Here is a 12677-nt window from a genome sequence, read left to right as displayed (position 1 = left end):
GCAGGACACAACAGAGAGTGACTGCTGAACACTGTCAAGAGAAGGCGGGACAGCCCTGCAGAATGTCCTGCTTCCTAGGAAAGTATCCTGTCTGACATCGCAGACCTGTAGGCCAAAGATGGATGTCCCAGCATTGCTGAGAAACTTCAGGTGACTGACTGTTCAGGGAGCCAACTGTTTCTGTCATTTCTCACATTTTTTTGGAAGTCACTTGCTTGCAGTTCCTACTTTTTCAGTCAATATTAGTTCCTTCTTGGGTTTCAGAGGGAGTTGAAGACTTGATAGTTATAGTTTTCCTGACGCAGAATGCAAGTTATAATAGAAAGTAAATTAGGTAACCTCACCAAGGTAGGATAACTAATGGAGTATTTTCTCTGAATTTGTCCAGTGCAAATGGACGAGACACTGTTGATGTATTTATTGCCTGTATATATTGTATATGTTTATTGTACTTACTATTTGTAGCTTTTCTTATTTTAGTTATAGTCTTTTTTTCATTTTTAGACAAAAAAGGGAAACATGGTATTTTATTTGTTTTTTAATAACTCTTGCCTAACAAACAGAACACAAAACAGCCTCACTAGTCAGCCATAGAAGCTGAGTGGTGTTGCACACTTTTAACCCCAGCACCTGAGAGACGTATACAGTGTGATGGACAGGAACTCGCTCTCTTTCAGTCCTAAGATTTCAAAGCTCTCTAGTGTTTTTGTTTTTTGTTTTTGTTTTTTTTTTTTGATCTTCAGGTTGAACCTCAGTATCTGCCTCTGGGTTTTTATTAATCGTGCTACGGGGGAATGTGCTGGGTAACTAGGCAGGTAAGGGCCACTCCAGGAATGGTGTAAACTGGTAGTGAGCCAGTGAAGGACTGGGCGCATGGGAGTAGATGATGGCGGACATGTCTGCAGCTCACCTTTATGGCCAGAGCCTCTTGAAGTCATGATTTGGGTTTGATTTGTTGCTAGATACTCTTCTGGGGCCTTAGGACAAGTTGGAATCATCAGTGGGTAATTAATTAGGTGGGCACCTCACACAAGTCTCAATGTCCTGATCCAGCTTACCTAAGCCTCCTTGGACAGCTTCTCATGTATCAGAAATCTTGTTTCGATGTTCACAGAACAGCACAGACAGCTCATTGTTTTGGGTTCCTTTTTATCAGGCATTAGCCATTGCAACCACCAATAAATGTTTGTTACAAACATACCTCAATAGAAATTCAGGGGGAAAAAAGAGAGAGGGAAGCAGTTAAAGAGGAAGAGGCACACAAGTTTCACTAGTCACACAGGCAGATAGGTTACTAGTTAGAGTCCCTTGGCACCTGCTCTTAAATGGGATGTTTTCCTTGTTGAAAAGTGGATCTGTGGTCCTCTTCAAACCCATCTCAGAAGGAAGTTGTTATGCACATTCCTTAAAACAAACGAAAGGGGGCTGGAGAGCTGGTTCAGTGTGTAAGAGCACTGGTTGCTCTTCCAAAGGTCCTGTTTCAATTCCCAGCAACCACTTGGTGGTTCACAACCGTCTGTAATGTGATCTGGTGCCCTTTCCTGGCCTGTAGGCATACACGCAGGCAGAACACTGTATACATAAGATAACAAAACCAAACCAAACCATTCATATAGTTGAGAATCAACCCCAGTGGAGGGGAGTGGTGTCCCTTGGTTGTCAGGTAAAACCACTGATCTTGGCCTTCCTGGTTTTCTTTTTCTGATGCCGCTGTTTCCCTCAGCATTATGATTAGTTGCTAGCCTCTCCACTTATGCGTCTTCCGTACTGTTGTACACTCTGACCCTGCCCCTTATTCATCCCTATTCAGGTGCTGTCTTGCAGAAGCACCCTACATTTCTCTGCCGCCGCCCACGCTTTTACTTCAGTCACACAGGCTTTTTCATCTAAAGGGGAGTGCTTGGTGGGCCAAGGATTTGCAGTTTGTTTGTGTCTAGTTACTCTTCTCTGAAAGCATGAGCACCAGGCATCTTCATGAAGTGGGTTCGTGACTGTTGTACCTTCTATGGCACCTAAAATTATGCCTGGCTCATCATGGAGTGCGAGCTTATCCCCTTGGGCCGTGTAAGGGGAGGAGGGGTGTGATTGGCAGTTTTAAAGGCTTGTGGGAATCGGATTTGCCCTCTTCCTGGTTGTAGCTTGGGTCTGTGCCTTCTGGAAGTCAGGCCGCTTCTGTCTGTACAGACCGTGTGCTAAGGAGTGGTAAGTGCTTTTAATATTTCCCAAGTTTCCTGCCCTGCAATGAGTTCTGCAGTCTCACCATATGCAAAGAAGGGTTGGAAAAGGAAGCTGGATAAAGAAGGGGGCCAGGAAGAGGAGCCTCAGGGACTGCTGGGTACACCTAGTTGACTTAGGTTTTGTGTTGTTGCTTGCTTATCCCTCACTTTGGTGTCTGTGTGCCCGCCCGCCTCGTTCTGCACAGCTGTGGTTTTCTGTGTGTATTTGAGCTCAGGGATACGGTTTCAGTGGCCATGCCTGGCCTGGCTTCAGGAGAAGCAGCGTGAACATGCCTGGAGCATATGGAAGTGATGGCGATGTGGCCTGCAATCCTGGGCCCCATCAGGAGTGTTCACATTGGGTCTCAGCCTGACCCTTGCCCGTTAAACACCAGGCTGCTAGCACGTGGCTTTCCCCGACATCCTCCTTGTTAAGTGGAAACTTCAGCCGTGTGGTTAAAATAGTTTCCCATCATCTAGCACTTCAGAATCAACTTATTTTGGAGAATTCCCCAATTAATACCGAACGGCAGATTATTAAAGAAATATAAACAGAGTCGGTAGACCTGGCCGGCTGACCTAGAGCAAGCAGCCCTTTTGTAGGAGGAGCAGCTTTGGGCTTAGGAAGAAGCAGGGTCAATGGGAGCATCTGGAGCTCCCTCTATGGCTGCTGTATTTAGAGTGGCAAGTCTGGTGGAGTTGTTACCCTACTACTAAGGCTGCAGATGGCTAATGGCCACATCACCAAGAGTTAAGAGTTTGAAGTTTTAAAGTTTGCTTCTTTTATGACCAACCCTGTGTATTCCCAGCATAGATATGGAGACAGTGAAGAATTGTCTCATTAAAAGTAATGGCTTATTCCCATATTCATTTCCAGTCTTGGAATGAGAACTGGTTTCCGTAGACTTGAAGAATTGCCTATCTGTCTTGCCTTACTAGAGCTGTCTGCTAGCCGAGTTTTATAATCAATCAGGGTCCAATTGGAAGGGCTCCATCTGGCAGCCCTGGTCTCTAACCTAATTTTACTGCTAATGAATTACCTAACCCCTAAGCATGGACCAGTCTGTTTCTGTTGTCTTAGGGGAAAGAGTGCCCACAATCCCAAGCGGGTAGGGATCCCTTGGACTGGAGGGTGTTTGGAGTGGGGGTGGGTAGGTCATGGAACAGTGTGAGGAGGAGCTCATCTATAGGATTGGCATGACCCTGGGCCTCTGCAGTGCTGGGAAAGTAAGTTGGCTTCACTCTGCATCATGTTCTCGTTTTCCCACAGGGAGTGGGGCTGGCCAGCCGAAGCAGCGGGCTGTACAACATCACCTTCAGATATGACAGTAAGTAACTGGCCTGACCGCAGAGAAGAAGTCAGGCAGTTTCGTTCAGAAATCCAGAGTTCGCACACTCGTGCTTCATCATGGATACCACAGATCCTGGGATTCGTTTTCTGAACCCGTTTGGGTTTGTCAACAGTTACAGCAGCTCAGCTTCTGTTTAGCCCCTGAAGTATTTGGGAGCTTGAACAACAAACAGGTCAAGTGTCTTCCATGCTTTTTAGAAAGTTCTCCTGTGAAGACTTGCCCTTAGGACACAGCCTTGTCTTTAAGAACAAATGCAGATGTCAGTAGGTTCCTACCAGGGAATGGAGTGAATTTACCCAAGTGTAGGCCTGGAGGCAAGGATGGAACCTGGCAAACTGGGCAGCCTCTCTGGTCTGAAGGGGCCACTGGTTTATTAATTCCAACTCATTGTGGTCTTGTAGAATTCCCACTGGGTGTAGCCAGATGTGGTTCCTAAGACTAGCCAGAAGTTCTAAGAAGTTTTCGACTTTGTACAATATGGATGTTGTCACCCCCAGGTCTATTCTGTGGTTCCCTTCTGTACTCAGGGAGCAGCATTATTTTGAGGGTATGTCTCTTTCCTTTTTTCCACTTTCATGTGTGTTGTCGGAGTCTGGTGCGAGCCCCGACCGTAAATTATTTCTCTACCAGACCCCAACATAAACTATCTATCTCTCTCTGGACCTGCGTGGAGGCTCGGGAATAAAGGCATGACTCACATGGTTTCATCGGGAGGGATATTCTCACAGATCCCTCATGGTATCCTGAGTTCACATCTGAAAAATTTCTTTTTGTTTGTTCTCCAAACAGTCTTTATACCAAAACTTAACTTAGGAGATATACATTAGCATTCTATCTCCTAGGTAACCAGGTGAGTGGCTTTTTATCACAGCAGCATCTACCTATCTGCTGTGTAAGCTAGCTGTCACTAGGCTCGAATTAACATCTCTATCAGGCATCCTCCAAATTACAAAGAAAGGAGCAAAACCACATCCTGACCTTTTGTTAGGTTAGTGACAGTCTATTTGGAAGTTTATGTGACCTTTCTCAGGTGTGGCCTATGGCTTGATAGCTTGGTTGCCATACCAAATAAAATATGGGCCTACAATGTGCATACCTGTATGCATGATTGCATGTGTGTGGGCCCACATGGGTGAAGATGCGTGTGTGTGTGTGTGTGTGCGTGTGGTTGATTGTGTGCATGGAGACTGGAAGTTGATGTCAGAATCATCGTAGATTACCCTTTCACTGTATTCACTGAAGCAGGATCTCTGTTAAACCCAGAGCTTGCTGCTGTAGCCAGTCTCAATGGCCTGCTTGATCTGGGGATCCCCTGTCTCTGCTTCCCAAGGCTGGAATTGCAGTGGAGCCACCATGCCCACCTGGTCTGAATTTCCAGTCCAAGTCCTTGTAGAGCCAGCAGTTTAGCCACTAAGCTTCCCCTCTAGCCCAAGAGTCATGTTTTAGGCCAAGTAGAATTTAGAGCTATGAACATCCTTCTAAGTAATATTGACATGCAAGTCAAACTTTTTTAAGACTTGAAGTGTAAGAAGGGGGATCGTACCTGATGTGGTTAGGCAAGAAAGCCGCATGTAGGTATTGCAGAAACTAGAGTCTGAAAAGTTGGGTGTGTAGCTAGCGCACAGTTGTATTTCAGTAAGAAGGAGGAAGAAGAAGATGATTAAGCCGAAAGGCTCAGGAGGCACTCTTTGGAATCTACCGCATTACCTGTGTGTGGCGAGAGCGTGGATGACTATTTATTGTGCATACAACATTCTGCCTCCATGTATGCTCACACGCCAGAAGAGGGCCCCAGATCGCATTACAGTATAGTTGCTGGGAATTGAACTCACAACCTCTGGAAGAGCAGCTAGTGCTCTTAACCACTGAGCCATCTCTCCAGCCCAGGATGACTTTTGCATTGTTCTTTATCCCTTTGTGGTTTTTTTTTTTTCTCGAGACAGGGTTTCTCTGTGGCTTTGGAGCCTGTCCTGGAACTAGCTCTGTAGACCAGGCTGGTCTCGAACTCACAGAGGTCCGCCTGCCTCTGCCTCCCGAGTGCTGGGATTAAAGGCGTGCGACACCATCGCCCCTCCCTTTGTGTTTTCAAATGCCTCCAGCAAACGTGTTTCATTATAAACATGGACATGAGCACAGCTCGCAAGAGGGAGAAATACAGCGACTGACTAAGCTCCTTAGAACCGTCCCGGAGTCTCCTCCGGGTGCAGGTAGCCGGTGTGAAGGATCGTTGCAGTAGTGCAGAAGAGGGATCCAAGTTGAGTCCTAAGAAAGAAATGAGATGAGGCAATGTGAACACCGGGAGTTGACATCTCCTGGGAAGCCAGCAAACAGGTCTCTCAGCAAGGGTGTCTGCCACAGTGTGTGGTGGGTCTCTTAAGTTCCGGCAGGATTCTGCCTCCAAACTTATGGCCAGTTTTGAAGGTGTGTTAAGCAATACCAGATGATACAGCTGCTCACTCGTGATGGCTGCATTGACACTGTCAGACAAAAACCAAAGGTTTTTTTCCCCTTTTTGAGCTATTAATTTGGGGGTTTGGAGATTTAATGGGGGTTATCTTTGAGAATCTTAGCTGTCATCCCTGTCACCCAAACATCTTGTATTACAGATACCCATCATTTAACAGTTTGCTTGCTCGTGAAATTACTCCCTGGGGATTCACGCCCACCTGTTAGTTCCTTTTCCCTAGAGACTTGCCCTCTTGGCCTCTAAAAACAAACACACTCCACAGGTGGTCACTCCTTGAAGCTGGAAACTTTAGAGCTGATGCAAGTTCTTAGGGATTTCAGTAAACTGTCACAGGCCTAAGAGAGGGGTAGGGAAAGAAACAAAGCTAATGAGCACACAAAAGTCTGCCCTGTTCAACAGTCCTAGCAATGTCCAGTTTAATCCGGGAGAGTAGGTGTGTTCCTGTTGCTGCAGGTACGTCCGTCTGTAATGTATTTCCCAAGCCATAATCAACTTTACTGTCTTATTTGAGCTTTTGGGGAGATTTCTTTTTTCTTTTTCTCCTCCAGGACAGGGTTTCTCTGTGTGCCTTTGGAACCTGTCCTGGAACTCGCTCATAGACCAGGCTAGCTTCAAACTCTACCTCCCGAGTGTTGGGATTAAAGGCATGTGCCGCCACCGCCCAGCTCGAGGACATTCTTACTAAGAGTGGTTTTGGGACCTGTAGACATACTCTCCATAGTCTGGTAAGATGAAATTGAAAATAAAGGTTAAAAGCTTAAACTGTGCTCGCTCTTTTCCCCACCTCTCTAGACTGTACGACCTACTTGAATCCAGTTGGGAAGCACATGATTGCCGATGCCCAGAACATCACAATCAGCCAGTACGCTTGCCGGGACCAAGTGGCAGTCACGGTTCTTTGGTCCCCAGGGGCCCTTGGTAAGTGGTAGCACTCATTTCCTGTGGGGAATGCATGGTGTGGGCTGAGAGGCCATGTGTGGTGGCCTTCATGCCAGCAGCTGTTGATGACAGTGAAGCTGAGAGCGGAGTGGACATGGCACCCACCCTGTGCCTTGTTGTCTCCTCCTGCCAGGCACACACAGCTTGAAGTAGTGCCCCAAGGTCTGTGTTTTGTTTCCTTCCTTGTTTTAGAGAATTGTGAGTTTGAAAAGATAATATATTGGTGATTATTTATTTATTTTTACTTTTAGACAGGGTTTTACTCCATAGTCCAGGTTGAGTGCTTTAGCCTTAGTCAGAAGGGAGGTGGTGGAAGTGGCTGTGGCCTGTCCAAGGGCATATTGGCTTTGGCTTCCACCATACGTGGTTTCTGTGGTCACAATGACGTGTGGGCCCACCTTAGGCACATTTTGTGTTTTTGTTTTTAACATCTTGTGTGTGTGTGTGTGTGTGTGTGTGTGTGTGTGATTTATTTAACCTTAGTTAATGTGCAATGGTATGAATGTGTCAGATCGCCCAGGAATGGGATTTACAGATACTTATGAGCTGCCATGTGGGTCCTCTGGAACAGCAGTCAGTGCTCAAAACTGCCAAGCCGTCTCTCCAGCCGGTTTTTTTTTTACCACAGGAGAATTCTTCTTAGGAAAGCATAAAATCAGTGAGTTTTGGAGTTGGAGACCAAGTTGAAATTTTTTAAAAGACCTTTAATGCCAGTAGAACTCGGGGTGAAGTAAAGAAATAACAAACAAGCAAGCCCACCTTCTCTGGCCAATTTGTTTGACTGAGTCTGTCCTTTTGAACGAATTGATACCCATGAGAGGGTCAAGCCAGGATAACTTAAGATTCTTTTTTTTAAAGATTGATTTATTATGTATACAGCATTCTGCCTGCATATATGTGTGCAGGCCAGAAGAGGGCGCCAGATCTCATTAGCCATGCTTGTGAGTCACCATGAGGTTGCTGGGAATTGAACTCAGGACCCCTGGAAGAACAGTCAGTGCTCTTAACCTCTGAGCCATTTCTCTAGCACTCTAACCTAAGATTCTTTAACTTTATTGAATGAATTTGATTGGCAAAATTTCTTTTTGTTTGACTTTTGTTTTTTTTTTGAGACAAGATCTCATGTATCCCTGGCTGGCCTCAAACCCACCATGTTGTTCGGGATGGCCTCCAAATCCTGATCTTCTTGCCTCCAATTCAAGAGTGCTGGCAGTAGGCGTGCGGCCCAGCACACTCAGCAGCTCCCTCTTGTCTTTTGAGACAGGATCTTGCTATGTAGCCAGCGCTGGCCTTTCTGCTCACTGCTCACCATGCTTCCTGCCGTAGCCTCCCAAAGGCTGGGTCCTCTGTGTGTGCTGCCATACTTGGCTGGGATTGCCTTTCACGGGAGGCATTTAGACTGGAGGCCCAGCTTCCCCGAGTGCCAAGTGGGGGTGGCGGTGACCAGAGAAAGCTGTCTGAGAGCAGCTGCTGTTGTCATCAGAACCTGCGTCCCAACCCTCCACTGTCCCTCTGACTTTGCAGTGGTCTTGGACCTTTTTTAAGCATTTGTCCAGGGAGAAGTAAAATAAAGCCAGATTTCTTTCCATTTTTTTTAAAAGAAATCTTTTTATTTTATGTATATTGGTATTTTGCCTGCATGTATATGTATTGGGAGGGAGTCAAATTCCCTAGAACTGGGGTTACAGATAGCTGTGAGCTGCCATGTGGGTGCTGGGGATTGAACCTGGGTCCCCTGGAAGAGCAGCCAGTGCTCCTAGTTGCTGAGCCACCTCTCCAGCCCCAGGAGTCAGGAAAGCCTGTGGATTAAGGGCACTGACCGAGAGCTCAGCGCTTCCTTTGCTCACCACGTGACCCCAGGGCCCAGTCAGTCCTTGGCAGATGGGAGTCATGGTACCCGCCTCCGTGTTTGTCGCTAATAGCCAGTGTGGGAGTGTGTTTCTCCAGCGTCACGTGGTCCTCAGGCAACCTCACAGTGTTGACAGCTCAGGGTAGATGTGTGTTGGGAATTAAGTTCTCTGCCTCAGTTTCCTCTCAGCCCACATTTGCCATTACGATTTTCAGTCATCTATAATTTTAAGTCCGACCTTTGAAAAACAACCCAGGTCTATCCATCTATGTTTACCTGAGCTGATCAGTTTTTAAGTCGTTGGGGGAGGCTTGCCTTTATTAATTTTACAAGCCACCTGCCTTTTGTTAAACAGTCTTTCTGGAAGCAGCACATAAATCAAATCATAGTTTTTAAGTAGTAAAGATTTGTTCAAACATTGTTTCTTTTTTGATCTCAAAAGGCAAGCTCCCGCGAGAGCTAAGTACTTGGTGCTAGGGAGATGTTGTGTTGTGTCCTCGAGTTCCCATCCCTGTGGGTCCACTCTCTCCCCACAGGAAGCTCTGTGATTGAAAATGCCATGCACTGTAGCACTACCAGCTTCTACAATATGAGGCTTTAATTGTGGCCTCTCTGCCCAAGCCACCATGAAATATGTTCTCTTCATCAAATAATTACAGAACTGGAGAACCTGCTCAAAAGAGAAAAAGATTTCTGTGACCTTTGCCATCAATAATTTCCCCACCTGGTTAATTGCATCCTGTGTAATTACTTTTGGCCCGGGAGGGGAAGGGTTGAAAATGTCTCCTTGTCTGGTGTTCAGAAAGAATGTGAAATCGATATCTTGACAATCAAGGTCAGCTTTGGGGATCTCCAGCTGCACTTGGTCCACTCAGTCTCCATGGGATACAGAGCCCCATTGCTGGCTCCTGTGGCCAGCAGAGCTTAATCCTTTTGAAAGCATCTCGTCAGATGTGCAGTGGGAGGAAGCTCAGGTGGTGAGGCTGGGCCGGCGCCTTTCAGTAGCTCTGTGGGCGGCTTGGGGCCTCCAAGGGCTCTGTACAGAGCACACACTGGGCAGCCCTTGGCTATTCGCATTTCAGGCATGATTAGGGCAAGACCGCATTCCCCTAAAATAATCTCCAGCCTATGAACCCTCTTGGGTGCAGACATGCACTTTGTTGGGAATTTTGTAAGTTCCCAGTGAAACTTGAGATTAAAAACAAAGTTTGGCGGCATTCACTGGGAATTATTGTTAGCTCAGTGTGCCTGAAATTACACATTCCATTATAGTCTTTGTGATCGGTTTAGACTTGAGCCTAAATATTGAATCCAGGTGTCACAAAAGCAATAGATATTTTGTCCCAATGGCCGAGTGCTCTAGAGAATGTATTAGGTACAGTGATAGTGATCACTCTGCCTGCCCCAGAGGCATGAGCGAAGGTTGTGCGTTGCTCTGTTGTGTGAACTCACTGGCAGAGGAGACATCCTTTAGCTTTGGTGTGAAGCTGGAGAGGATGTGACCTTGGAGGAGGGAAAGTGTGTTCAGAAGTAATTAGGTCTGCATTTCATGAAAGCCTCTACTTTCTTAGGCATTGAATTCCTGAAAGGATTTCGAGTAATACTGGAGGAGCTGAAGTCAGAGGGAAGACAGTGCCAGCAACTGATTCTAAAGGACCCGAAGCAGCTCAACAGTAGCTTCAAAAGAATGGTAAGTCACTCTCGGGGAATGGGCTCCAGAAGACACCATTGTTCCGGAGGTCTGAATGGTCTATTGAAAGTCTGAAATTGGAGAGTTGGGGGCCACTATGGGGACCACAGCCCAGCCAAGGTGGGCGAGAATAGGAGGCAGCAGCTTAACCTGCCACACACCCAGGAAAATGCTTCAGCAGGGCTCAACTGTGGTAAACACACCTCTCTGGTTACGCTGAAGCAGCGGCTATCTCGGTGTCTGTGAGCGCACCCTTCGCTCCCTCCAGCTGTGAGGCTCAGTACTGAGGTGCCGTGGCTTTCTTGTCTACAGACAGACAACACCGTCCGTTTTTAGCATCAGTGATCCCAACGCAAGCTCAGTCCATCAAGTAGACCTGACTGCTTTCCTGGGGTCTGCTAGGCTCTGGAATTGTGTCTAAGTGGCAGCCAGTGTGGAGGGTGCACGGGGGTGGGCTGGACAATTCCTCTATATGTGTCTTTGTTCCTTTTTAGGGAATGGAATCCCAGCCTTTCCTGAACATGAAATTTGAAACAGATTACTTTGTCAAGATTGTCCCTTTCCCCTCCATCAAAAATGAAAGCAATTACCACCCTTTCTTCTTCAGAACCCGGGGTGAGTATGCTCTTTCCTGCCCGTCTCCCAAAGGAGTCATTTCTGCTTCTGCTGGTCTCTCTGCAGACGTGTTTACACGCACACCAGATACTGATAGGAAGTAAGCAGGGTGAGAAGCAAATTCATATTAGAAAAATGGGGCGAGGTCTCTCTACAGTCCAGACTGCTCTGGAATTTAACAGGTAGCCCAGGTTAGACTAAAACTCATGCCAATCCTCCTGCCTCAGCCTCATGCATGTTAGGATGTTAGCCACTATACCAGCTCAGAAATGTATTTTCAAATATAAAAGCTAAGGCTGGAGAGTTGGCTCAGCCCTTAAGAGCACAGGCTGTTCTTCCAGAGGACCTGGGTTTGATTCCCAGCAACCCCGTGGCAGCTCACAACCATCTGTAATTCTAGTCCCAGGGGATCCAGTGCCTTCTTCTGACCTCTGTGGACTCCAGAGCACAAAGCGCCCAGACATACATGCAGGCAAAAACACCCATACACATAAAATAATAAAAAGAAAATGACTGAATAAGGTTAGCAGGCTGTGGCTGTAGCCCAGTGGTGGAGTGTCTGCCTGGCATGTGCTGGGTTAGCAGTTATTTCCTAGATGTGGGGGCACATTCCTGTAATCTCAGCGTGCAGGAGGGAGAAGCAGGAAGATGACTGCAAATCTGAGGACAGTTTGACCTATGCAGACAGGGCTGCACATCAAGATCCTCTCAATACAAAGAAAAACACACCAACAAAAACCTTTAGTCCAGACCCAACCAGAGACGCCTCTCTTTGCTTTGTTTAGTTCAGGTATGATGATTTATTTATGTGTTGTTTTTCATTTGTTTATTTATTGAGATAAATAAGCTTTCTTCAGGTCTTAAACTGAAGAAAGAGTAAGAAGACCATGTCTTCTTATTCTATAACCTAATTATATAATTAAGGCTGGCCTCAAGTTTATGATGATCCTACTGCCCCTGCCTCCTAAGTTACAAGCGTGTGCTGCCATGCCAGGTGACAGTTGCTATTTTAAAACATTTATTATTATTATTATCAATTAATATTTATTATTATTATTTTTTTGGGGGGGGGATAGGGTTTCTCTGTATAGCCCTAGCTGTCCTGGATCTCACTATGTAGATCAAGCTAATCCTGAATTCAAAGGGATACACCTGCCTCTGCCTCCCAAGTACTAGGATTAAAGGCGTGTGCTGCCATGCCTGGCTAAATTATTTTTATTTTGTGTACATGTGTACAGGGTGAGGCAGGTGCCATGGTGTGTGTGTGTGTGTGTGTATGTGTGTATAGGTGTATATAGACACCATGGTGTGTGTGTGTGTGTAGGTGTATATAGATACCATGGTGTGTGTATGTGTGTGTATAGGTGTATATGGACACCATGGCGTGTGTGTAGGTATATATAGACACCATGGTGTGTGTGTATAGGTGTATATAGACACCATGGTTTATGTGTGTAGGTGTGTATAGACACCATGGTGTGTGTGGGGAGTTATATATAGACACCATGGTGTGTATGTGTGGTTATATATAGACACCATGGTGTGTGTG

At 46.3% G+C, this 12677-nt stretch overlaps 1 protein-coding gene across 1 annotated transcript in view; it reads left to right on the top strand.

The window, feature by feature from the left end:
- Positions 1-12677, top strand: part of Il17rd (interleukin 17 receptor D) — a 71245-nt gene that overhangs the window by 41553 nt on the left and 17015 nt on the right. Inside the window, exons 2-5 of the mRNA XM_005348686.3 lie at positions 3487-3544; positions 6828-6953; positions 10395-10513; positions 11008-11128. Coding sequence (XP_005348743.1) covers positions 3487-3544; positions 6828-6953; positions 10395-10513; positions 11008-11128 — 424 coding nt within the window. The remainder of the gene's footprint in view (positions 1-3486; positions 3545-6827; positions 6954-10394; positions 10514-11007; positions 11129-12677) is intronic.

The sequence above is a fragment of the Microtus ochrogaster genome, chromosome 6 (assembly GCF_000317375.1).
Source record: "Microtus ochrogaster isolate Prairie Vole_2 chromosome 6, MicOch1.0, whole genome shotgun sequence".
Lineage (NCBI taxonomy): Eukaryota > Metazoa > Chordata > Mammalia > Rodentia > Cricetidae > Microtus > Microtus ochrogaster.
The sequence above is the reverse complement of the archived record's forward strand: the minus strand, read 5'-3'. Positions and strand labels throughout refer to the sequence as shown.